At 37.6% G+C, this 26,475-nt stretch overlaps 5 protein-coding genes across 11 annotated transcripts; 3 read left to right on the top strand and 2 right to left on the bottom strand.

The window, feature by feature from the left end:
• On the top strand, nucleotides 994-7,509 carry LOC18610646. Of its 2 annotated transcripts, XM_018125192.1 has the most exons (6): nucleotides 994-1,206; nucleotides 2,704-2,894; nucleotides 3,424-3,500; nucleotides 3,907-5,613; nucleotides 5,716-5,884; nucleotides 6,506-7,509. In XM_018125192.1, exons 2-6 carry the CDS (start codon nucleotides 2,813-2,815, stop codon nucleotides 7,135-7,137), a joined length of 2,667 nt encoding a protein of 888 aa, XP_017980681.1. In that variant the 5' UTR covers nucleotides 994-1,206; nucleotides 2,704-2,812; the 3' UTR covers nucleotides 7,138-7,509. The 2 variants fall into 2 exon arrangements, with proteins under 2 accessions (XP_017980681.1, XP_007046501.2); XM_007046439.2 differs by lacking the exon at nucleotides 3,424-3,500.
• On the bottom strand, nucleotides 7,594-8,459 carry LOC18610647. The gene is made up of 3 exons (XM_018125226.1): nucleotides 8,071-8,459; nucleotides 7,812-7,947; nucleotides 7,594-7,719 (listed from the first exon to the last, which is right to left on the bottom strand). The coding sequence occupies exons 1-3, from the start codon at nucleotides 8,139-8,141 to the stop codon at nucleotides 7,609-7,611; spliced, it is 318 nt and encodes a 105-aa protein (XP_017980715.1). The 5' UTR covers nucleotides 8,142-8,459; the 3' UTR covers nucleotides 7,594-7,608.
• Nucleotides 11,580-14,560, top strand: LOC18610645 (WUSCHEL-related homeobox 13). The gene is made up of 3 exons (XM_018125979.1): nucleotides 11,580-12,032; nucleotides 13,274-13,726; nucleotides 14,139-14,560. Exons 1-3 carry the CDS (start codon nucleotides 11,807-11,809, stop codon nucleotides 14,222-14,224), a joined length of 765 nt encoding a protein of 254 aa, XP_017981468.1. The 5' UTR covers nucleotides 11,580-11,806; the 3' UTR covers nucleotides 14,225-14,560.
• LOC18610644 lies at nucleotides 15,100-17,352 on the top strand. 2 transcript variants are annotated; one of them, XM_007046434.2, is made up of 6 exons: nucleotides 15,109-15,296; nucleotides 15,379-15,555; nucleotides 15,784-15,868; nucleotides 16,018-16,072; nucleotides 16,548-16,686; nucleotides 16,939-17,352. In XM_007046434.2, exons 2-6 carry the CDS (start codon nucleotides 15,385-15,387, stop codon nucleotides 17,038-17,040), a joined length of 552 nt encoding a protein of 183 aa, XP_007046496.2. In that variant the 5' UTR covers nucleotides 15,109-15,296; nucleotides 15,379-15,384; the 3' UTR covers nucleotides 17,041-17,352. The 2 variants fall into 2 exon arrangements, with proteins under 2 accessions (XP_017981474.1, XP_007046496.2); XM_018125985.1 differs by having other exon boundaries at nucleotides 15,100-15,555.
• Nucleotides 17,435-26,084, bottom strand: LOC18610643 (DNA mismatch repair protein MLH3). Of its 5 annotated transcripts, none has more exons than XM_007046431.2 (25): nucleotides 25,582-26,084; nucleotides 25,432-25,483; nucleotides 25,292-25,339; nucleotides 25,030-25,184; nucleotides 24,875-24,932; nucleotides 24,312-24,369; nucleotides 24,066-24,158; nucleotides 23,815-23,980; nucleotides 23,708-23,723; nucleotides 23,396-23,616; nucleotides 22,778-22,847; nucleotides 22,623-22,685; nucleotides 21,051-22,472; nucleotides 20,896-20,974; nucleotides 20,683-20,792; nucleotides 20,372-20,445; nucleotides 20,068-20,265; nucleotides 19,487-19,531; nucleotides 19,360-19,413; nucleotides 19,157-19,263; nucleotides 18,859-18,907; nucleotides 18,702-18,761; nucleotides 18,513-18,572; nucleotides 18,088-18,173; nucleotides 17,435-17,946 (listed from the first exon to the last, which is right to left on the bottom strand). In XM_007046431.2, exons 1-24 carry the CDS (start codon nucleotides 25,705-25,707, stop codon nucleotides 18,126-18,128), a joined length of 3,432 nt encoding a protein of 1,143 aa, XP_007046493.2. In that variant the 5' UTR covers nucleotides 25,708-26,084; the 3' UTR covers nucleotides 17,435-17,946; nucleotides 18,088-18,125. The 5 variants fall into 5 exon arrangements, with proteins under 5 accessions (XP_007046493.2, XP_007046491.2, XP_017981452.1 ...); XM_007046429.2 differs by having other exon boundaries at nucleotides 18,513-18,585; nucleotides 25,582-26,082; XM_018125967.1 differs by having other exon boundaries at nucleotides 17,716-17,946; nucleotides 18,077-18,173; nucleotides 18,513-18,585.

Here is a 26,475-nt window from a genome sequence, read left to right as displayed (position 1 = left end):
ACAAAGGGTCAAAGTCTGAAACAGAGGGAGCCCCAGTAGCTTGTGATATATTTCTCTCTCAGGATACATGGATATTTCTCTCTCAGGATACATGGATATAGAATAAAAAAAGAACACTGACACATTCCCTCAGAGCTTTGGTCGCACAAAGGCAGCAATTATCAAACAAATAAAAATCTGCAGCCCCTTTTAATATGGCGCCAATTGGAGAAGTTGTGGGCATACCACAAGCGCCTGCCCGTGAGCTGTTCTTTACATGGGACTCCGACTTTTTTTCATTTAATACTATTATCAATTATTTATATTATTATACCAGATCCTTTTCTGCTTCAAATTTATTATAAGAGAATTCTCACATTCTGTTAAACCCACAGATCTTTTTTCTTTCTTAAATTTATTCTTTTGGATGAATAATGAAAACTTTACCTCATAAGTAAATTTTGATTATAATTCGAGTACTAAATATTGTAATTAACTCGTGAGGTATTTAACACATGGGGAACACATTTCAGAACCAACAAAAATCATATTATGTAGGAAGATTTTTTTTTTTCCAATGACAACAATGGATTAATAATTGGATTGATGTGTTGTTTGTCTCATCCTATGGGCATCTATGCTTGTCTTGTCACCAGTACAAGCAAAGACTTGTAATAACCATATGAAACCTTGGTCTTCCTTGCAAATGAAGGCTTGTTTAATCAGGAAAGACTTTGCATTTAATTCATTAGAAGGGAATTTCTACGGAAAAATGTGAAAAGTAAATAATTATTACACTCCGCATCTGTTTGAAGAAAGGGGAAGGAATTATGGAATGAAGGAGTAATGGAATTAAGGAACCTTCCTTTATCCAGCAGCGGAACTCCCTAATATTATTTTTTATTTTAGTTTTATGTTTTGCGGGTCGTAAAAGGACTTGCCTACTTAAAAAGCACAACTTTTCCTGTATCATCACCGTAATTATTTGATTATTATTTAATAATTAATTAATTATTAAGTCCCTCCGCCTCTGCATCATGCAAATCTTAGCTTTGAATTCCCACTTTTATTCAACTGCCTGTCTTGCTTTCCTGTTCATTTTCCATCATTCCCATGTTCAACCGACACCATTTTCCATGGTGTGTCTCTTCGTTTTCCCCCACCTCCTCCTTTGCAATGTCTCAATGTCTTTTGCTGGCTCTTTCGTTTCTCTCTGAAAAATAAAGGGTACGTTTTTTTTTTCTTTTTGGAATTCTGCTTGGTGTTTGCTTGCTTCAGATGCTTCTCTCGACCGATGGGGGAAGAAAAAAACACACAAAACACAGAATAAAAATGGAAGCTTTGAATGGTTTTGGGCTACATGGGAAATGAATTGAAAACCAAGTTCCGCCTTTTAGCTTTCTGGGGTCCGAAACAATGAGAAAAACATGAGATTTAAGGTCTTTAGCTTGTTCTGTTCTGCGGTATTTTCTTGATGTTAACTATTCCTTTTACAGAGCATTGTCTGTAAAATGATCAACTTGTCCTGTTCTCAAACTTTTTTCTTCAAATCTCTTTTAAACTTAGGCGGAGCTGTTGCTTAGATCATCTTAAATATATATGTTAGACTAAGGTTTCTTACAAGATGGATGTTGATTGGCTTGAAAACTCAGAATTTCATTTAAACGTAGAAAATTCGAGAAAATTTGAATGTGTGTGTCTGTGCACGGCAGTCAGCTCAACTTCAGATGAGTTGTACTTCTTCCTCTATCTTCTTTTCTTTGATTGCTAAATTGTTAGCTCTTAAATTCCTTTATATCATTAATGTTGGTTAGAAAGAAATTCTTCCGTTATCTTCTTCTTTTTGTCCCTAATTCTTTGATACACTTTCCTGCATAGACTGGAGAGTTGCCTATAATTTGATGCCTGCATAATTGTTTCTAACTCATTCACTCTCACTTTCACCCCCCCTCCCTTTCTATTTTGCATGTCTGTGAAATTATGGTAATCAATAAATTCGATGAGATGATTTTCAAGGGTATAAAATTGGCTTTTAGATTATGTTTTCAGCTTGAGGAATCCTTTTTACAGAGTCAAGGAAGCTCAATACTTGTACTTGTCTAGGTCTTCAGGTAAGGTTTTAGGGAGCACATCAAAAGCGATCTGCCACATAGAGCAATCGTTGTTCTTGAATGGTTGAATGTGCACATTTGCTTGGCTGCTTGCAAAGCTTGATAAGATTGGAAACAATATAGCAACCTTGAAATGCAACTTGGGAGCCAAAAATTCTCCTAGTTTGCACTCTTTTCATCTTGAACCCGCTAATATTGGTTGTTTTTTGTTCAATTCTACTATTCAGATAGATGCTGATCGCCACAATAACTATTTAATGGATGAGGTTAACCAGTGCTGATTGCCTCTTCTCTTACCAGATACAGCGTAATTTGCTTGCCAGGCTTATGTCATTTGTTTTGCAAAATTGTTGTCTAAAATACATTTATATAAAGGTATTCAGGTATTAAAGTCTTATGACAATGTGTTGATTCGACTAGACTAAGTTCTGTGAATCCTCTCCATACCCATAATAAAAAAAAAAAAAAGATGGCCATGCTGTGGCCTGGAGTCAGTTCTTTTCATAGTTGATATGCTTTATTTTCAGTAAGAATTCTTCCATATCTGATGAGGTAAGATAACCAATGTCTTGATTGGTGTTTCTTGACCCTGAGTTAATTTATGGCTTTACAGGACATTAGCCAATTGTGTGATTTTCTTCAATGGAGGCGAAGACTGATTTTTGGAGTGATAGCAAGTAGATGCCATATTAAGAAAATGATTTGGTAGATCCACTGGCTGCATGGGAGGCATATTTCACCTTTTTGACTTCATTCAAGGCAGCATGGCCAGAAAAATACTTGCACACAAGAGACATGTCGGTGGTGAGTGTTAATATTCTGTTTTATGCATTGGGAAAGTCTCTTTGGTAGAACTCTTTAGGTTCAGAAGTTTGTTAGGCCTATTTCCTTACTAAAGATGCACTCCAATCTGTCAGTTATACCTCCATTCTAAATTTAGAAACTTCTTAGTCAAGGTTTAACTTTACAACATGTTGACTGATTCTCAAAGTAATAATATTGTAAGGCAAAAATAATGCTGATTTCTTGTCACTTGAGTAGACAGTTCCAGATGTTGCTAGTTCCAATTCAAGGTCAACTCAAGTTAGTAGTGTAAGAAGAAACTCATGTGATTTTTATCGGGCAATGTTTGTCTTCATGGTTGAGCTACTCTACCATTTCTTACACTATTGCTAGGGCATTTGGAAGATTATCATCTTTATAATTGTTAAGAGGATATGGAACAAGAATGTCATTCCTCTTGAAAGGGGAATGGCATGGTAAGTTTTATTTCTTACTAGTTTTAAATCAAACCATGCAAAACAGTAACACTGTTGATTTGCCTCTCTGTAAGGCCTGGAAGCTCCTCGAAATAGCTTGGAGCTGCAACTTGAAACTTCTCAGAGCTCCTGTGCTGTAGGAGATCTGCCGGTAATTTTTCCATCAGATTCCTTCTTATAGTTATAGAGTATTAAGGCTTTTTCTTCTCTCTCTCTCTTTGGAACATTTGTGACTATGTTCTTTGGTGTTGCATGAGTGTGGTCTTAATGATACTGTCTAACTTGGTTGTCTTGAGAATGGACTGTCAAGGAGTTCATCTTTAAGTGGTGATGGATGATTGGCTATATGTACGTTTTAGTTTGAGACTTTGGTGTTTTGTTCAGTATCTTGTATAAAAGCTGTCATTCTTCATTAATGTCCCTTCTTGATTGGTCCAGACTAATTCTACAATGAAATTTTAACTCTAACCAAATTTAATGAAATAAATTATCATGCAAATATTTCTTACTCATCTTTCCCTCTCTCTTTACTAAATGCATTTCATATGAATTGTCAGTACTCTAATCATGTGGAAGAAGACTGGGCAGCAAAGAACTGTTATCAAACAGAGGCTTCGATGAAGAAATTGATTAGTGAGGAGATGTCCAAACAATCTAACACCAGACATAATGCCCCAAGTATTGTTGCCCGATTGATGGGGATGGATGCATTGCCATTAGATACAAAATCTGTAGTGCAACCAGTGGAGAAAAAGAATGATAACCAGCAAGTCAAGTTCTCTAAAAGGGAAAAATATGCAAAGGGCTCGGCTGCTCATTTGTCTTCTAACTCAACTTACTCAAAGCAAATGGATCTTGACTCAATTTACAGTAGTAGAGACAGGGATGCTGAGAGATGGAGCACCAGCCAGAAGTTTGGGAAGCCTAGGTCTCGTGAACATCCTCAGGAGGAAGAATTGCAAAAGTTTAAGAAAGAATTTGAGGCATGGCAAGCAGCTAGGCTTAGGGAATGTTCAAAGGTTGTTGATGTTGGAAGCATCTCCACGCAGCAACTTGCTCAAGAGAAACTGAATAAAGAAAAGATGGCACTTTATGCAGATTCTGAAAGAGTAATGCATAAGAAACCTTTAGAATCCAAGAGAATTACGGTAAACGAAAATTTGCATGAAATTGGTTTGCATCATCACAGACGTAATTCAGAACTTTTTACAGCTGAGCAAAAAGAATCAAGAAGAGGAAGCATGAATAAAGATTTCCATCTACCTTCCATGATAGGTTATAATCAGAAAGTAGATGCTGCTCCCACAAGAATAGTGATCTTGAAGCCTGGTCCTGATAGGATTTGTGACCATGAAGAATCATGGACCAGTTCCTCTGGCACTTTCGAAGAGAGAGCTAGTATAGAAGATTTTCTTGAGGAAGTAAGAGAAAGACTAAAATTGGAATTGCAAGGTAAAACTCTTAACAAGAGTTCTGTGGTCAGAGGAAGTGGAATTGAGACCCCTTTCAGTGAAAAGCCATCTGATCCGAGACAAATTGCTAAACATATAGCACAAAAGGTCAGAGAAAATGTTAGTAGGGACCTTGGAATGAATTTAGTTCGATCAGAATCAACCAGATCTTATAGAAGTGAAATTCAGTTCAATGGACCAGGCTCCCCTGAGTTCATCAACAAAGATGCAAGAAGATTCTTGTCAGAGAGACTAAGGAATGTTCTAAAGCAAGAAACACAGTTGGATGTACCAATAGTTTCCAGTGGCAGCTCTAGATCATCTGTGTTTGATAATGGAAGGGACAGGCTAAAACGACTACGAGATAGGTCAAAGTCTGAAATCGAGCAGAGCTACTGGGAAATTGTTAAAGATGAACAAGCAATGCAAGCCAGATCTTTCAGGCAGGGAGATGATGTTGGGCTGCTAAACAGGGAACTGTCGCCTAGAAATCTCGTTAGGTCTTTGTCAGCCCCAGTATCAGGGACATCATTTGGGAAGCTGCTTTTAGAGGATCGGCATATTTTGACTGGTGCACAGATCAGGAGGAAGCATGAAGGCATTGAAAATGTGTCAGTAGACATTAGAAAAAGGAAGAAAGAAAAGTTCAATTTGAAAGAGAAAGTTTCCAATATCAAGTATGGTTTGACGCTTAGACGGAGGCTATTTGGCAAGAAGATTCAATCAATGGTGGAATCACTCGGTGCTGAAAATGATCCTGAAAAAGATATTTTGAGTGGACCGACAGTTGTTATGAACCTTGGCGAGAGACATGTAAGGACATTTATCCAGTGTCTTGTTTAAAAACTAAGAGCTCGATTAGATACACTTTCTATTTCTGATTGTTTTGTAATCAATATATCTTTGTGGTCTTAGGAGAATTCTACTGAGGTACCTCCCAGCCCGGCATCTGTTTGCAGTAGCAATCATGAAGAATTTTGGAGGCAAGTGGATTATCTCAGCCCGATGTCAACACCGGATGTAACTTTGAGAGAAGACAATGCTGTACCACAGGTCTTCAAAGAGATCAGTTCTAATTTGAGTGGTATGGAATTTCCTCTTTCATACATAATGCATGTAAGCCTGGTAATTGTAAATTCTGTTCTGTGGGGAATTGGCAAAAAAGTATGTTCTCTGTTCCTTGATCGCATGACAACATTACTCATGATGAATATGACATATACTACAACATAGAGTATTTTCAGGTTTCTTTATTGGCCTTCCTTTTATGCCTCAACTATCATTTTGTTAGTTTCAAGGGTCAATAGCATGTTGGTCTCATTTCCTTTGTACTATTGTCAAAATTTTCTATTACTTTGTATTTAGTTTTAACTTGGTTGAATAAGAACCATCTTAACAAATTCCTGATCTGTTTCAGTCTTTTTTCACATGAAAAGTGAGACAGTTTAAAATGTAATTAGCTGTATAGCAGCTCTTTTACCTGTATTCAACATGACTATTTTGATGATACGTAAAGTGATATTATCTTTGTCTATTAATATTATGGTATCAAGTAATGGATAGCTATAGGCACCATAGTCTTGTCCAGATCTGCACCCGATCAATCCAGTCCAGTGTCCACATAAACAACAACTATTTATTGATACTATTGGAACCTAATTTTTGAATTTTCTTTATGATAATTCTTTTATTTGTTGATCATCAGAGCTGAGGAGGCAACTGAATGAACTTGAGTCTGATGGGGCAGATGACATATCAATTGAACAGGAGCCTATTGAATCTGAAATGGGGGATCTAGAGGACCATGCAGAAGGTTATGTAAGAGATCTGCTCGTTGCTTCTGGTTTGTATGATGGATCATGTGACAAATCCTTATCTAGGTGGGACCCATTAGCAAAACCTATCAGCAACTGTGTCTTTGAGCAAGTGGAAGAATCTTATAGCAAATTGGCCAAGGAGAACAATAGCACTAGAAATGACCAGAATGAGAACGTAGATCACAAACTGTTACTTGATTTGTTAAATGAAGCACTTTCAATCATACTTGGTCCACCGGTGACCATGTCTAGGTTCAGAAGAAAGCTTCTTGGTTCCTCCATATTGCGACCTCCACAGGGAAGGAAGTTACTGAATTCTGTGTGGGAGATTATCCATATGAATTTAGATCCTCCAAATGATAGACGCTATTACTCGCTCGACGACATGGTGGGCCAGGATCTAGGATCCACTCCTTGGTCTGGCTTGATGGATGATGAAACTAGTGTATTAGGGAGAGAGGTTGAATGTCACATTATTGGAGATATGGTTCAGGAAATTGTGAAGGACATGCATTCATGATGGTGCACGCATTAATGAGGTTGTAGCATTCTGGTGTTATTCTTACGGTTTGCAGGTTAGATGTAGGCAGGGAGACAGAGTGAAGACGGCTGTTAGAAGTGGCATATGCATGGAGGTGAGGTTAAACCATGAGGTGGGGTTGGCGTGCTTACTTGAATATTGATGGGAGAATGCCTGTTCATGTACATATTATTTGCCAAGTTTGTGACATAGAGGTTAAATTTGATCAGGTTTATACATACTGTACATGATGGCTTGTATTACTAGAAAAATTTCTGTATAAATATTTATTATTCATCCAGCAATTTGTTGGAGACAGCTTTTCCTGATCCTATTGTCTAACGGTAATAATAAATGTATCTTTTTGTCTAATACCTGACCACTTGGGTCCAAGTGAGTTATTTCCTGATGCAATGGCTTGGCATCAAAACTGATCTGATTTCTTTTCTCCTCCGTTGTTTCATCGTGCTCTTATGTTGATGAGCTAGGTGATGGCTGTGAATCTAATGAACCCTTTGTTGGGAAGGTGGCCGTGCAGAAATCCCTCCTCCAGCTTGTTGAATTTGATTGGTGAGTCCCACGCTGCCAGCACACCCAATTAATTAATATATACTTTGCAACCCAACATAACATGTATAGATGAGGTTGTGGCAAAATCTCACCAATGATCTTACCTTCCCTTTCAAGTCATCATAGCTCTCTGTTTTGAATTTTTCCGAAATGGGAGAGTCCCCTTGTGCACGTACACGCCATAAGAGCTGAAGAAGTGCCTCAACGAACATTTGATCATCTCTTTCTTCTCCACTTGTCCTGAACATTCGACCGAAAACCATTCCAAACATTTTGAGAGAACCTTTCCAACAGACTGATATAACAAATGAAAATTTAAACATTCTTGAGCATAAGACGTGTGAGAAATCCTTTCAAACAGACCCATACAAATGATTTAGATTCAGTGACTTTTGAAGAATTTGCATCGCCACCACGATTAGGAATGCCGACATTGATATTCAAAGGGGTCAAGTTGTAAAGTACGTATAGCAAGATAATGAGCCGAGAAATTTTGTGCAAATGAGATGGCTTGCTTCGAGTGTTCCATCTGATAGTCCAAGATATTGGACACCACAAATTAATTCCTGCCAATAATTTAAGCCCACTGAAGATAGATCATAAGGCACAGGTTCAACTCGCAGAAAAAGTGAACAAGACTCGGAAGGAAATAGATAGATAAATGCCAGCAGTGTGGAAATAGAAAGATGGTAATTTCTCTTCTTTTGCTTCAAGGACCGACCGGACAGCCAGATTAAAAGAGTTGAGCAGACTGGAATTAGATGCACTCATATCATAGTTTACTGTCTTGACTTCAACCAACCTCCTGGAATTTTATTAAGATCAAACTAGTCTGCTGGAATTTTTTTTAAGCTAAAATTGTTGATGTATGCATTTTATAAATTTTCACATAATGATATCATCTCATTAGTAAATAAAAGTTTTTAATAAAATAGTTTTTCTTTGTATATTTATTAAATATTACTGATAGTTGTATAAATAATATAAACCGCGTCAGTTTGACACTACAAATTCTTTCCAATAACTTAAGTCTGCGGTGAGTAGGCTGAACCTGTTCGTGCCAAGTTTCCCAAACATTGACGTGAGCATTAGCAAGTGAAGGTGGATTGCAAGGCCCAAAGTTCAAATAGCTAACAACTCCAGCACTTAAAAGGATTGAAGATTTGGACTGGAGAGAGAAGCGACAAACTTGTGCAAACTGTTGATGAGCTAGCTAGCTGACGGCTGTGTATGGTACGGGGCTAGTTACTCTTTGTGGTTGTGGGTGCTCTACAACTACAAGGGCTGGGTAACCCTGTTTGACATTTCTTTGATTGGGCTGGCTTAACGGGCAGTCAAAGATCCGAGGCCAACTAAGAAAAGTAAGATTCAGCAAACCATGATTTCAAGGCTTGAAACAAGGGGGGAAACAGTAAGATATGCTCCTTTTTTACGACAAATCTGCTACTAAAAGTAGGTAAAAGCGCAAAGAGAAACGACTAAAAAATAAAAACAATTCAAAGGGAGATCTCCCACTAGATTAGAATCTTTCCGCAAAGAATTAATAGTAGGACAATATAGAGAGGCCCCCACTTTTTTCTGAGTCCTTTGAAAACTTGACGTTTGATCAAATTCATCTCCAAATTTTGATCTTCGGGGGGGGCTTCATAATCTTTGTTAGGTACACCGAATTGTCCTGTCCCTAGTGAGAATCCAAGAAAAACCAAAAGCAAGAAAGATGTAAGAATCCAAGACAACCTGTTATCACTGTCATTCAAAAGGTGTCTTGCCAAGTATATCCAATCAAACCAAGTGAAAGGGTGATTTTGGAGACTGCAGCCTTCTACCACGACCTTTCGTTTTTTTCCTTGTAAAACAAACCAACCCCACATCCACAGTGCCTGACAGCTTTGGAAACTAAAACAGTGCAAGCCAAACCATTTCCTCTTCTACAGCAACTGGGACAATTGTAAACTGTTTGATTCCACTGGAGATATCATTCCCTTATGTAGGTCAGTTAGTAGTTAAGCACCAACCAAGGCCATGGTCGGTGATATTACAGTTTGCCTCTCAATCATGATGTTTGCACCTGAACTTTGACTCTCCATTGGCGAACTATTTATCAAGAAATAATGTGAAATTAGAGGAGGTTCCCGGTTCTTAAATTGCCAAAAAGTCTCTTTAGAAATGTATGAACATAGACGCAAGATGTCGGACTTTGAAATTATTGTATATATTCTGCCTCACATCTAGACTTCGACCGACTGAAATAGTGGAGATGCACATGCCATTCCTGTTAATGCTCCAAACCAGAATTCCAAGTTATCACAAATCTACCGCCAGGTATATTATAATAATAACAAATGGATTAGTTTGGGAGACAAAGAAACCAACATGAAGCAACAGTATGAGATAACGATGATTAGTTTAAGTAAATCATTGTTCACTTGATCATAGATTTCCTGGAAAAGACAAAAGCCAAATATAAGGACATGCAACGCTTCGGGCCAGATACACTTAATATAGTTCGTTTTGAAGGTCCAAGATTGGGGATTCGGGCGACGCACACATGACACAGTCTTGGTTGAAGGATCACATGGATGTAGAATCAGGGCATGTTCTTCTAGCAAATATGAAAATATGATAACAGTCAGAGAAAACGACATTCCCATTTCTCACGCTTCAGCATCCAACTTTTCTTGCTTCTTGTTGGGTTAAGACTTTTAAGACCGTAGACCCATCTCCCTCACAAGCAGAAACTGCCCCCATGTGGCTTTCTGCCCCAAATGAGACAAGGAAAGAAAGCAAAAATAGAAAAAAAAAAAAAACTTGTCCTATGCCACAAATTTAGCTGTCGGAGAGGATAATAACAAAGCTAAAAGCAGTTTCAGTAGAGTACCATAAGAGCACCAAACACTTGAAACTCGACTCAGGTGACAGACAGTTTGTAAATTTTTTATTGCAGTTACTAGTTGGAAAATGGCAATGCAAAAATGCAATGGATGAATGAAACATGGGTGCAGTGGGTGGCCATGGTAGTGAAAAAAAGAGAGAGGTTAGAAAGTTAGTACTGGTTGTACAGTATTTTGGGTCTGACAGAAATGCACTTGTGTCAGGTAAAAGAAGCACGATGGTCCAAAAGGAGCAGAGCCTCTGACTGATATGAGAATGTTAGCAGTTAACACTGTTTGCTGGCAGCCATAGATAGCTAAGGTGTCAGAACTCAGAACTCTCACTCTGATGTTAAATAAGTACAGTATATATCAATATTTAGTACTATTTTTTTTATATAGATATAGTTGAAACAAGAAATACAAATTTATTTACATTAAAATCTTTTGTTTTCATTGTGCGAGTGGATTAACAAAGGGATAATTTTCTGATATTTTTCTCTGGTGATTCTGATCGATTTGATCATTTGTGTGGGGACCGCTCAAATCTGCAATACCATTGTCTCCAGCTACATTCCCATAAAGGGACCAAATGATTAATTAAAAGGACAAACTTTGAAATGAAATTTCGATTATACACCTATGAATCAATTTGGGTTCACAGTAAAGTATACAAAGAGAATCATTTGGGATTCATTTTTTATATGAAATTAAAAAGAAAGATAATTTTGGAAATGATCATGAAAATAAATTATATGTATTCATTAATTAATTAATTAATTAGGTAGCATATTGTATTGGGATATGGTAAAAAGGTAATATTAGTAATAAAAATGGTTTGAAGATTTTAATAATAAACCCTTTTTCCAATCCCAAAAGAAAAGGGGAAAAAAGAGGAAAACATTCATTCTGTCATCAAATTTAAAGGCGCACGAGGAGCATGGTGTTGCTAACGTACGCTTTGGGAGCGCACTAAGCACCAGCAACAGCACCATTAATAGTGGCAGTAGCAGTTTGTTCCACGCCTACACCGTTGCTGTCTGCTTGTCCATTTCTTACTACTTTTCAAAGTTTTCTCCTTTCTTTTTTCTCTCTTCTTTTCGCTTCTTTTGCTTTGGTAAGTGGTGAGCGGTGTGAGAGCAAAGCACAGCAAGCACTGACTTTCCTTTCTTCAGGACAAGACTGAGAAGAGAAATTAAGATTAAGAGGTATGGTATGAGTGGAAAAGCATGATGGAATGGGAGAATCAAGAACAGCAGCAGCAACATCATCAAGAGAATCAAAACCAGAGAGAAAGTGTTAATGTGAATGTGAATAATGGAGGAGTAATGTATGTCAAAGTGATGACAGATGAGCAGCTGGAGACTCTCAGGAAGCAAATTGCTGTTTATGCCTCCATTTGTGAGCAGCTTGTTGAGATGCATAAGAACCTCACTGCCCAGCAAGATCTTGCAGGTCTCGCTCTTTCTCTCTTCTCCATTCTGTGCATATGCATATGAATATGAATATACATCATGCTCAACTTTTCAGGGTCCGATATGATTCTTACAGGCTCGTTTCCTACTGATGTCTCTTGTGTGGAGGCATTTAAAGTTTGCTCATTTATGGCTTCAGCCATGGCCTTTTCTGTTCCTTTTTTGTCATTATCTAAACGGGATATTGCTTGATTTTCAAGGTCTTTTCTCTTTCCCCTTTCTGGGTCTTGGTTTTGTGGTTTGCAATTATGCAAGGCTACTTAGTTTTGCCCTTGATTACATATGTTTACCAGTTTCTGTGTATCTACCATGCCTGTTCTGCTCCTTGGATCTACCCTTTTTGGGAGTTGCCCCCTGTCAAGTGTCATGGAATGGCAGGAGGCATGTGTGAATTTTCTTCTGTTTGAGCTTTTGGTTTCTTCATTTTCAGGGCCAATCTTTTCCTTGTTTAATCGTAGACCTTCTCTGCACAAATTAACACTGCTTCCTTTATTAAATGATCTGCTCATGGGGGTCAATTTCGTGTACTGATTTGGGTGGTTGATTCGGATCATTCAAGTTTTTTCTATCTTGTAATTGCTTAATCTTTAATTCCTCTCTTTTATTGCTGAATAAGTTAAATAAGCGACTAACTGACCATTGATGCTTATCTAATCCAATTACCAACAATATATCCAAATCCCTACTTTTCTTTCTTTGTGAGAAATCTACCTAACTTTAGGAGCCACTGTATGAGAATACAGACAAAATCTAAACAATGATTTGTCAAGAGTATCGGTGGGAGCCATTAATGCAAACAACTATCAGCTCTTTCTGCTCATGTTATTGTTCTGAATTATCTTACGGCATGGAATTTCACTGGTGAGCCCTTTTACTAACAAATAATGGCATCATACAAGTCTTGTTGTCCTGTTTTTTTGGTATATTGTGGCATTGAAGTGATGAAATCGAATATCGTGATTTCTGTTGCTGTCGATGTTGTTGAATCTGTTTAGCTTTAGTAATAATAAAGCAGGAAAACATTGAAACTTGATGGCTTTTGGATTACTGAAAACCGGTAGTGTAGTTTAAGCTGTCTCAGATGCTTGAAATTGTCAATTGTGACTGAATATTTGATTCCCAACTAGAACCTATCTTGGTAGTTACTGATTGGCAATTTCTCAGAATGTTAAGACTCCATATTGGCTATTGAAAATCTCAAAAATATCATCTCTCATGCAGGTGGCAGGCTGGGAAATCTCTATTGTGACCCTTTAATGACATCTGCTGGGCACAAAATTACTGCTAGACAGCGGTGGACTCCGACACCTGTGCAGCTTCAAATTCTCGAACGAATCTTTGATCAGGGGACTGGAACTCCAAGCAAGCAAAAGATCAAAGAGATAACCTCAGAACTGAGCCAGCATGGCCAAATATCTGAAACAAATGTCTATAACTGGTTTCAAAATAGACGGGCTAGATCTAAAAGGAAGCAACTTGTTTCATCCTCCAACAATGCTGAATCAGAAGTGGAGACAGAAGTTGAGTCACCTAATGAAAAGAAGACAAAGCCAGAGAATCTTCTCTCCCAGCAGAACCCTGCACCAAGGGCTGAAGATCTGTGCTTCCAGAACCCAGAGATAACCTCTGAACTGCATTTCTTGGGTGTACTGTCCAATCCAAATACATACAATGGTTAGCATTTGGAATTCTCCTTATCTTGCTATATAAATTAAAACTTTTTGATGCTGGTAGAAGGATCCTCAGATGCCTGATTCTGACATACTGATAAGTGAAGGAAGAATGTCTCATTCACCAGTATTCTTTGAAACCTAGTCTTTTTATCCTTCTAAATTTCCATTTTCCACTAGCACTGATGGTTTAGGATCAGGAGCATTTTCTCTTCAGGTAGGCCTATTATAAGACTTAATTCGACTAATCTAAATGATACTACAGTCGCTATACCTTTGGCTTCATTGAATGCCTTCCACCTATAGTTAAAATTATTCCTCTAGGAGTAAGATATGTTTTATTAGTGCTAGATAGTAATGGTACTGCAGATTCCAAATAGCAGTGAACTTATCTCATCCCCATTTGATTGATGCAGGAGATGACCATCTGTCTGGAAAAATGGGAATGCCTGGGAGCTACAACATTTATGACCAGGCAGACGATTACAGCATGGCAGGGTGAGAGTCACCTGTGTCCACCTCTGCCAGTTTGTCAATATTTTTGCTGGAGGCACATGGCAGTCCAAGACTCTGGTTGTTGGACTTGGATGAGACAAAAGACTTCGGCCTAATCATGGAACCATAGCACGCCTGACATAGTAAATGCTAATACTCCTAGTTTGAACATAAAATGAGCTGGTTAAGTTGGAAATGGACTTGCTAGTATGAATTCTGAATTTTAGTCTGCCTTTGTGCTTTGACTTTTCTTTATGGCTATTTTGTTAATAGAAAGAACTCCACGCATGTTTTGGAAAGTTGTTCAAGAAATTATGGTCATGCTTGATTTTGTTAGACCAGATGATTCTTTAATTGGGTATTTGTCTCCAATGGCCAAAGAATGCAGAAAGCATTCCAACCACAAGCTTGTAACAAATGCTGTTAAGTTTTGGGTTCAAACTAGGAGCAAATCTCAAAGGATAAAAACTAAAGATTCAAGGTCATGCAACGCCAGAAAAAAAATCATTGATAAGCATGAAAGTATGCAAACCAATATCCAGGTAAGCATCAAGTGGCAAGCATGACCTGACAAAGCAGAGGCAGAGTTAAAGCTTTTGAACCAACCACCACAGCCAAGTTGCTGGGGCCCGGGGGAATTGATGCTTTGATTTGTGAATGATTACTGGGGAGACCATTCCTAATGATTGTGCTTAATTTCTAAAGGTAAAATCAAATTTAGCTCTAATCATAAAAAGCAAAAATTACTAATCATATTATTAGCACTTAAATATCTCTAACCTCCACCTGGCCTTGACCCAAAAGGCTTTTTTTTTTTTTTATCTTTTTTGATGAAATGAAACAGTATAAAGTTGACAAAAGTTTCATTATTATCTCTGGGGTTTTCTTTTTTAGAACAAAAAAACAAAGAAAGGACTTTAGTGATGGTGATTTGGCTATTACAGTTGTTTTAAGTTAAAATGATGCAGTAAAATATTTTACAAGCAGGAAAAGGAAAACAAAAAGATCCCTTCTTTCTTTAACCACCGCTCAACGGATTGCCTCGTCCTGCCGCCACCCATCGCCGCCGCGGGCTCATAGTTGACATCACCCTCCCTTTTTCCAGTATGAAGAATTGATGTAGCTCTTTTTTTCGAAGTTCGAATTTTTTTTTTTTTACAGAAAAAGATGGGAAAGATCTCAGTAGCTGATTCTCGATATAGTTACACAAACGAGGGTGAGTGGCCTTCTGGGTCAGTCGATATTCATCATGTCGTTGTTCGAAAGAGTTTTCTGAGAAAGGCTTTCTTTGTGGCCAGTGTTCTTCTACCAGTTGCCTGCTATTTCTTCTCTTTCAAGGTACTCAAAGCTCGTCTCTTTCTTCTTTCTGAAATTAAATTAGTTTCATGTTCATATGATTAGGAATCAATTGGCTGTCTTTTCTTTCATACTATGACTTATTGGGAAGTAAGGATGATTAATCATATGAATTTCGGGTACCTAGAAATTTTCTGTTTGTAGTGTTAAAATGCGATTTTCTGTTTGATGAGCAGCATTCCCTCATACAATGACTGTATGAAATAACAGGAAAATTCTTCCACCCTTCTTTCGTGGAGCTTTTTGCTGAGTGGACTTCTTGCCATATTATTGCTTTGGAAGCCTGTTGACAAAGGTGAGAGCCTTTCGAGCTGGTCATCTTAGTCATCTGATGTGCTGTTGTCTCAATTTCAAACAAGTACAAGAGATTGATACTTCATCATTAGGATTATCAATTAGATTCTTTTTATCTTTTTGCTGAAGTTTTGTGTTTTAAGCTTTCAGAGTCTGTCATCATAATGCCAGCCTTTGGAGTTCAGCTTGAAACTCACTATTCAAGGTAACTTCTAAAAGTTCTAATTCACCAGAGTGAACGTATTTAGATTCTTGTTTTATGGTATACTGTCAATATAGGAAAATTGATGACCAAAGACTTTTCCTGACTTGATTTCTTAATGGGCACATAAGACTGTAATGTAAGAAGGGAAACATTTGCTGTTTCTCTGTTTCACAAATTGGTGTCCTTGGTTGTTGTTCAGTATTAGGCTTCAGTAGTTCTTTGATCCAACTTCTGCATTTGACATTGTTCTCTCCTGGACTTTGCAGTGTTTCTTAGGATAGCTTTTATTTCAATAGACTTGGTCATTCTCCTCTCTTACTTTGAAGAGAAGCTAGCTATTGGCAAGAACCTTGACTAATATTCATGAATAAAACCTTAAGATATATTTAGTCACAGACTTTTACAAAAAATAGTAGTGGTAATAGCATTATTACCAATGTTGAATTTTCATCTTCTTTTGTTTACTTTCTTGTAGTGGAAGAGTCATCCGCAGATTTATTCCTGCTGGTGAGATTTTGAAACCTGTATTGGTAGAATGTGTTACCCCAGTAACTTGTTACTGGAGCCTCTCTTTGCTTTTACGTGGTAAGGAAGAGCTGGTGTTGGTATTCAAGGTAAACAGCCAAACTTGTTCATTTTGATCTCTTTTACTTCCTTCAAAAAATTTGGGGGGCATACTGCTTACGTGCTAAACGGGGTGGTCTATCACTTATTGGCAAGATATCAAGTAAATGGGAGAATTGATTGGGGAGTGTGTATGTATTTGCATGTGTTGTCGTATACTTGGTATAGTTATTTTGGTAACTATACTAATAGTCTTTTTTTTGGGTGTTAATTGAGTTGTGAAACTTGATTTCTTTGTGAAGGAGCTACGCCCTCCAATGAAGATGTTGCTTCCCGTATGGAAGGCCTTGTGTGCTAGCATTGAGAACAAAGAAAGTCGAGTCACATGTAGTGAAGGTGGTTGATGTCATGGCCCTGACGACAATGTTATGGAGACAGTGAAAATGCATTCTCGTCAAAATTGAAGGAACAAATCCATACCAGTAGAGATTATCACCAAGTTTTCTGTCTGTCTATCTCAAATTGAATTTGTGCGCAAGGAAAGAGCCAATGAATGCAGCAAAGATAAGAAACGCTTATACCTGCTGTAGGATCAGACTTAATGGCTCTTAGTATACTACATTTGGACCTCAGTGTATGTACTCCAATAAAACTGACCACAGTTAACAGTATTTTCGTTTTTAAGCTACTGATAATAACATTCGGCCATTGATTTTTCTTACGGTGGCGAGAGAGAGAGAGAGAGAAAAAGAGGACGCCAGCAATTAAGCCCTTCGACATTAGAACACTCACGGAAAATTGCCTCAAGAAAATTAGCAATATAAAATGTTGGTTGTATTATTATTGTTATTTGCAAATTCCTGTAAAGACAGACAGAATCAGTGAATGTGTCGTATAAGCCCCCTCTCAAGTGGGATGATCCACCACCAATTATCAGTTACTTTAGAATACATCAGAGAAAAAAAGAAATGAAGAATGGTCACACAAGGAATTTGTCAATTATCCAAGGATAATGCTTCTGTCATCGACGCTAGCTTCTCGCAGGCTTGAAATCAGGGAGGCATACTAAAAACACTCGCTGTGATGTCGGTTGCCACATCAACTCAGTTTAAAAAGTGAGTTTGGTTTGTCATCAGCTAACCTCCAGCTGCACTTAAGCGCAAGCTGGCTCGTTCAAGGCTGACTCTGTGTCGACATAGCCCGTGCCACAATTCCCTTGGACCACCATCCTTCATTTGCATTTTAGCTATCTGCCTATGCAATGCCTCCAACTTCACAACCGGGACAGTGGTTGGTCGCCCATGAGCACACTGCATAGCAAAGTTTTCAAAGTTATTCGGCAAGGCAGCAGGAGGATCTCTCTCTCTCATATGTGCAAATGCATGCACACCTACACAAAATATCAGCAGTCAAATCTGCAAAACACATTTCTATATTTACATTTAACTCACTTGGAAGCACAGGGACGTCTGCTTCAGCTCTTCAACAATTAAGGAACATTCTGAAGGTAGCAAGGAGTCTCCAAACATAATTGCACCTTAACAATGAAAGCGTGACATGAAGGTGCTCAAGTTAGACAACTTGTGATGAAGCACAAGATATTATCCACACACAAGTTCTAATGCTAAACTATTTTAATGAACACTATGCAAGTAGATATAGAGATGGAACTTAAAAATGGATTTAAGACCGAAAAGACTTCTTTGATACCTCCACAGCTACACTACAGAAGTCTTCACTTGACCTAACATTGGTGCATGTGGAAGTGTTTGCTCAGACAATTATTGCACAAATCACTGTAACTATGTATCCCACATGGATAAGATTCAAATGTGATTCACAAATTTGCCACTAGGATGTGCGATTAGTCATATACCTCTGCATGCTTTAGAATTAAGAATTCGAATAATTGATGGAGGCATTGTTGATGATCCATCTGTATCAGCAAGCTATGTATTGTAAATACAAACTAGAGTTAGAAATTAAATACCTTTACCCCCCAGAAAAAGGGAAGGTAGAAGAAGTAGGATGGTCAAGTTGTACTAAGTAATGAACAATGTACTACCTGTTGTAGAAATTCCAGGAGATCAACATGAGATAAATTGACACCTAAAATGCAAGGTACCTGCATGTTATCCAAATAAAATTTTATTGACATCAAAGTCGGGATGGGGGGTTAGTTTGCCACCATGTGTTTAAATAGAAATGTAATGGAGCTTAACTGCAAGAAGTTTGACAACAGCCGGCTTACGACGAATAAGGTTCAAATTCCTGCTTAGCAATCAAATTATGAAGCAATCAGAAAATTTAATAAGAATATTAGCAATGAATATCAGAAGAAAACAGACAAACATTAGGGAATAATATGCGCATATTGAAACTCCCGCCAAACATCTTTACAGCATATAGACATGCATCTTTGAAAAAAATGTTTTTGCCACCAAATCCACATCTAGGATTCATTTACCACACAGAGAACTATATGAGCATAATATTTCAAGAAAGAGGAAAAGAAATTACTTCTTGAAGGGCTTTGAATCTTGGGTGTGAATGTCACAGATCCAACCCCAATTTCTTATTTGTTCAGAATAATTGTGCAGTAACTGATAGCCAATCTCTGGCAGGATCTGTTGTTCGACAACTAATAAGTTAACCCCAGAATCACAAAAAACAAAAAACATTGCAAAGGTCCCCAAGTAAAGCTTCACATAGCACAAGCATACCAGCTCTTGCTCTGTATCCAAATAGGTGACTGTCTTCCCTTTCCCAGATAAAACCTGGGTTTCAACTTGTCAAATTAGTAATGACAAGCACTACTTCCACAAAATTTGAACTTGAGAATATTTTTACCTTTTGTCGAAGTTCTTCTAGTTGAATTCTTTCATCTGCCGCATGCTGCAGAAGAGAACAATAATAGGAGTTAGTCATACTGCCCGAATTTCAACAGCATTTTTGTGGGCCTGCAATCTAATGTTGCTATATGAATGTCCAAATCAGTGTACAACATATTCTGCATTTTTTCTATAGGCAACAAATCCATGAATTACCACATGTATGCATTAGGGGTATCTCTCACATATTTATGATGATGGTTGCAACTAATGCCTTCTCATCAAGTATTCATCTACAGTTGCCATGATTAACCTGTGTCTCTTTCTAAGGTCAGTAATATTCAAATGACCTTCATCATGACTAATTGACCTCTCTTTCTTTCTACTTAGTCAGATGCCCATTAAGGAACCTCTATTTCTTTTGAGATCACCATCTAATAAATGGTAAATCCAAGATACGATATTTGTCAATTTGTTGTTATACACAAACTTAAGATACCATTTTTCAGCTAGAAACCTATGCTGCAATATTTAAAGCAGAAAATGCATGCCCAAGGCAACATTTATGTTCAAGGAATATAAAATATGCAGGTATAGGACCTGATCAATAATAGCAAGTGTTCCGCCAGCTACAATTGGGATGAATTTCTTATCCACCTGTTGCAGAACCTTGGCATCTCTGAGACAATTCTTATTGATAGATTCAGGAACCAATGATTTAGTGGCAACAAAGGGCAATCCGGACGCAATGTCAAGTACATTATATTCATAGTCAATATCACATAATTTGCTGTTGCTCTGCATTAATTTAACAGTAAATATTATTGACCACTAGTGAATATATCTAGAGCTGAAAACTCATGAGCGGCAAAAATAATTGATTAAAATTGTAAAAATACCCAACTGTATTCTGTGCAAAACCACTCCGCCATTTGGTTCCAGAATTTGCTGGATCCTGATTTCCCTTTGAGATAAATACTGAAGTACGTAAAAATAAAAAAAAGTAAGGGCCGTTCTATTGAGCAGTACTTAAAGTTTTTCCTTGTTTGGAAAAAAAAAAAAAAAGAATTCTGCATTCCATGTCTATCAAATCTATTAAGATGTTGTTAAACTCTCATCCTCTTCAAGTTCACACACTACAGAATCAATATCAATTGTGTCATAAGAACTTAAACTCAAATGAAAGTATGACTTCTACCAAAAGAACAGAATTACCTTGCACCGGAGCTGATTCAGGACCCTCTAGGCAATGAGGTTGTTCAATGTCTTCACATTTTCGAACTACAGTGCTGAACACCATGTTTGGCTTGTTATTCATATTTGATCTGCAGCAAGCCAAAATAAGAATATTGATTCAACCAATAAAAAAAGTGAGAAAAATTAAGTTTCAGTAACATTTTCTGTAAGGAGATACAAAATTTGCAGTACCTATTCTTTCCAAAACTTGGTTCAAAATGTAGATTGTCCACACCAGAAGATTGTTGGGGAGGCTTCTTCTCACCAATCTCTGCAAAATTCAGACATTAATTATACTACATTATCAGGCCAGTCCTTTGAACTGAAATGTACATCATGAAAAACACCTGGAGAAGTGAATGGACCACGGACTTCACTAAAAGTGGGTTCCCCTGATGCCAAACAATGATGTAAGGAGATAAACCTCCTCTTGTAGCTGCAAAATGGAGGAGCTGACTGGCTTCTTCTTGCTCTTTCTTTAGGAATAGGATTTTGTTCAACATCTTGATATTGAAACCAATCGATTTGTCTTTTATATTCATTAATACTTGAGTCTGTACACAACCAGTCTCTCTCTTCAATTGCTACATTGGAATCTTCTGGAGAAAATGTATGATTTAGATTGTATTGTTGAAGGAATCCATGAAAATCTCTACTAGATTTGGCATAGTCAATTTCTAGTCCAGTGTTTGGACAATCATAGATGCATTTTTCTTGGCTGGAGCTCCTTGAGATTAGGTCAAAGCTAAATTGGTAGTCCTCATCTTCACCAGCAGAGAAATGCCCAAAGTTGGTCCTTTCTTCAGATCTGAAGCACCCTTCAATTGGATTTTTATAACTGAACTGCTCAAAGGGATTAGAGGTTCCTGAACACCATTCAGAACTTAAGGACTGATGACCAGAGCCAGTTTTTTCTATTGGTGTGACTGAATCAGATGGAAGGCCATTCTCTTCAATAGAGACATCTCCACATGACAGGAACGATTTGGCAGAAGCCCTTGTTAGAACATCCAAATCTCTAGCAATCCCACCTTTACTTACAAGTTTGGGATAAATTTGACCGCATGGTCCTCCATCCTGCCACATGGTCTGATCACTGGAATCAGTTTTCAGCATATTGAACCTTTCATTTGAGCAAACCTGCTTCGCTTTGGTCTTAAAGCTATCCATTGGTGGTTCAATTCCTTTCTCACTTTCAACCAACTCCCTGTCAAGTGGCAAGGTTCTTTGGGAGGAGCAACTTTGCAGAAAAGGCTTGCTGATATTCTTTCTGAACTGTGAGTCATTGTAATGTTCATGATAATCAAAAGGAAATATGTTCCTATCTGTTCCATTGGTCACATCACTCTCAACCACATCGGATGCATTACCTAACTTTGAACATATACCATTGTTGTTCACATGACAGTTTGATCTTCCTGAAGCAGTGAATCTATTTTCCAAGAAGTAATCCTCAACTAAAGAATTGTTATTAGTTGTCAAAAGACAACAATCACTCCTTTCAAATACTGAGGATGTGCCTTTGACAAGGGAATCATCCCAACTTTGAAAAGAATAGTCAGTCCAATGAACAAATTTCATATTGTTTTGTTGATCTCTAAATTGTGCATTATTCACATGGCACTCCTCAAATGGAATATCTTCATGGTCTGTAAGAAACAAATGATCTGTTGTTAGCTTCTCTAATGAAGAAGAAGGCCGATATTTTTGAGTCCAACGTTTCCTTGTTGCAAATTCTGAGTCCACAGATGGTCCTTCATCAAAAAAATCTACAGAAGAAAAAGTAAAATCATAAATGAAGTATAACAGAGAGATAGCATGCAAAAGACAATAACTTCATGCAAGAGCATAATTGGATATGTTCAGCCACATCAATGTCTCAAAAGAAGATGTTTGGAAAATAAAATACTGAAGGACACCTTCTTCCACATGTAAGATATTGTCATCTTCCTTCAAAGTTTCAGCTTGTCCTAATCCATTGGCTGCATGATTAAAGGATTTGATAAGAAACAGATTAAGAATTGATAAAAGGTCATACAACGATAATAAGCAGTTTTTGTGGCCGAGAGTGTACCACGACAAATATTTTTCCTCCAGAGGTGTTGAATTGTCTTCTCAATTAAGGTAAGTATAGATGCCCAATCCTGGCAGACAGCAACAAACAAAAGAAGAGTGAGATAATTTGTTCCCGAATTAACAACTTTCCAAAGTTCCTAATAGTCCAATATGTCATGTTACCATAAAAAGGCTAAAATAACATCATCACTGTATTAAATATGTGGAAAGTACGGGATTAAATAAATGAGCTTTTAAAGGCAACTAAACAATTAATAATACTCAATCCTATGAAAAGAGCAAAATACTATTCCACATAATGAAATCATATAGTATGCCCAAAGAAAAAAGGTAAAGTATGTCTAATTTAAGTGCAGAGTCCCTTTCCATACACCCTGTAATCTATTACAGAAAGCAGTAAGAGAATTCTGTCCATATTTTAACACATCAGAAACATGCAATCACTAGTTTGTTCTGAAGTCATGAAAGGGTTTAAAGTAGCTTTCAAATGGTTTGAAAAAACATAATTTTGATTGGATGCAATACAAGGTTCCTCCCTTAAAACAAAATGCTTTTAGTATTAAGTCACACAGACAATGCAAACTAAATTACAGTTCATAATTAGACTGAATATTACCTTGAATTCAACATATGTCTTTGATGGTTCTAAGGTTAAATCATAGAAAGAAGGAGGGCAACTAATATTCAGTATGTAGGACGGAAATACTTGAGGTCTACTCCTCTTTCCTTTCTTGGTCCAGTTGTTAGCCTTCTTTGAATCTAAAGACTCAAAACTAGTGGCCAAGTTGTTCAGCAACTTATGAATGGGACCCTTGCAGACAAACCTTGAATTGATATCTGACATTGTGAAGGTCCAAAACCACATTCATGATATGCAATATCTATATATTGACTAACCCACCATTGGCATCAGATATTCAATGGATACAAACAAATTGAAAGGCCTGCCAGAAAAGAACAGAATATTAAAAGAATGGATCTATAAGAATAAAATTATGAAGATACTTCTTTAGTTAATCAAAATAATTATTCTACCTTAACAGCAAAATTGTCCCAGGAGCCAGTTATGTAGCCAGAAAGCTTGAGGGAACCATCATCAGCATTCAGCTTCTGCAGAGAGGTACAGTCCTCAATCCCAAAACCACTCATTAAAAGTGACAAAGGAGAAGAGGAAGGATGCGTACTGAGAAGCTCATCCTCACTTAATTCAACAAATAAATAAAGTTAAAAATAGAAAAAGAATAGAAGTGATGGAGCTCCAACTGAGAAATTTGACAAGAAGATACCTTTCAATATCAATCACATTGAAGTAAACCATTGGGTGCACAAGGGCCATTCTGAATACGCACTTTTTAACTGAGTGCAACACCTTCTTAGGGCTTCAAATTCAGCAGTACAAGTCACAGGCACACCAATTCAGAGCAGAGCACATGCGTATAATAATCATTTAACAAGGAGCAACCAAGAACTATCTTCACAAACTATAATATAATTATAAAGGAAACCAGGAACTGGAGATTGAAAAGACAAACCAGGATTGCATATGCTTCTTCCGAACAGGTTGGTTGTAAAATAAATCACGCACGACAACTGCATGGAATCAAGACATTAGTCAATGAAGAAAAGAAAAATAGAAAGAATAGAAGCGAGTCTTCTTCATTTTGTTGGGGGGAGGGAGGATAAAAGGGGAAAATCCTATTCATGCTGTCGTAAATAATATGTAAATAATTTGTTAGTTAGGTAAGTTGTAAATAATTCATGCTGTTGTATGAGGTTGATCACACCTACTTTAAGGAGCTTTACCGTTCTCGATTCTACCAATATTCTAATAGGTGAGATTTTAAGTGCTTTTGCACCCATCAGAGTCATCTCCTAATACTTAGGATTACCTAACTGATCGTTTATTTGTTTTATAACTTCAAAGCTAGAACCATTTCTGCTCTCTTAGGGCTAAAATCAAAAGCTGAGAAAGTAAGGCAAACACATCTCTCTGGTGCACAGAAGATTTCAACATTAAAAGGCATGAATATGTCTTCGAGCAAAGCAACAATCCTTATGTGCTAACAAAAGCACAGACACCAGAAGAGGGTCTTACCTGTTGTACCTGCATCTTTCCTATCATCATCAATTCCAAGATACAAACACTTGGATCCCTGCAAAGACAAGAACCAAGGAAAAGATAATTGCAATCCAAATTGAAATGAATAGCAAAAAAAATGCATTTTCTCACAAACTAGTCACTGTAAATACCTTAATGACCTTGCGGTACCCATTTGGCTTTCCGTAAGCTTTTGTTATTATTTCCACCAAGGCTACATCAGATATAGAAGCCAGTGCTTCTCCCCGAAAGCCAAAGCTCCTGCTGGCAGCATCCAAATCACCCAGATGGTAAAGCTTTGATGTTACTGCCAATGCATAATAAATTGTGAGTTTGTGAGAGAGCAAATTCACATCCATCTGGGAAAATACAGGAAATAAAAAGCAAAATAGAAAAGTGTATTACACAACTGACCATATCTTTCTCCCAGTGACACCAATCCATCACGAGATATACCAGATCCTGAAAGCATATAAGAAAGGCAAATTAAGCATGAAAAGTGGATGTGGTACTCTGTTCAAACTTTCAAAAAGGAAAGGCATAAAAGTGGTTACCATCATCCACCACTTTGACATAGCTGCTCCCGACACTTACAAAGACTGACACCTGAAACAATTAAAGAAACCGCCACTCTTAACATACATCCCTCGTTCAAGTGCAAATCTCGCGCATTGTTTATCAGTTATTTTCGGAAAATTAATGACCTTTGAAGCAGAAGCATCGAGGCTGTTGAAAATGAGCTCCTCCACAACCCTAGTCAAGTCAAACAATATAATGGCAGAACGCACCGAACTACGAACAGCCTCTGGCAAGGGCTTAATGCTCCCCATACTGTACGCTATCAAATCAATCCTAAAAATTTCTATTTTTTTTCCCCAAAACCTTTCCGCATTGAATTCAAAAAAGAAGAGCGCCTCACGAATCCTAAAAGAAAAAAAAGCAATAGCTTGCTCGAGGAATTGCCAATCAAGGTCCTATTAAAGAAAGGAAAAAAAAAAACCTGTTCCGTTTGATTGCCGAGAAAAAAAAAACACTCTGGAGAAATGTAGTTAGGGTTTAAGGATTCGCGGCCGTCGGCCGGAGGCTGGGCTATCGTGCGCGGGAAGAGTGAAGTCGTTAAAATTGTTTAAGCACAAAGCCACCAGGGTGACGTGGCAATATTCGGTAAGCGGGTGGCAGGCAATGATTCGGACCACTCGTGCGGAGAGTTTTCAGTTTGGTTGTGGCGGACACGTGTAAAAAGCATTTATACATCATAAATATAAAAATATACTGCAGTTGGGATTCCTTTTTCGGGGCTAGCTGCTTTCCCTATTTACGAAATTACCCGGGGAAAAAATAAGAAGTATTTCCTTAACACCGTGACTAGGAGTAGGCGATTTTTCTCTTTGAAAGAAGTGGAATGATGTGATGAATAAACAATCTGAAATTCCTGCGGGAAAAACAGAGTATGAGTTTTGGAAAAGCCACTTACAATGGAGGAAGAGGATGGTGAGAAGAAGTAGTTATTTGAATGTTTCCAGTGATGCGCAATTGGCAATATCGTAATTAGAGAAGAAAAGCAAGGACAGCAGTAAGAAAACAGAATTGGCCTGTGC

Source organism: Theobroma cacao, chromosome 1 (genome assembly GCF_000208745.1).
Source record: "Theobroma cacao cultivar B97-61/B2 chromosome 1, Criollo_cocoa_genome_V2, whole genome shotgun sequence".
Taxonomy (NCBI): domain Eukaryota; kingdom Viridiplantae; phylum Streptophyta; class Magnoliopsida; order Malvales; family Malvaceae; genus Theobroma; species Theobroma cacao.
Note: the sequence above shows the minus strand (reverse complement) of the source record. Positions and strands in the feature narration are given on the sequence as shown.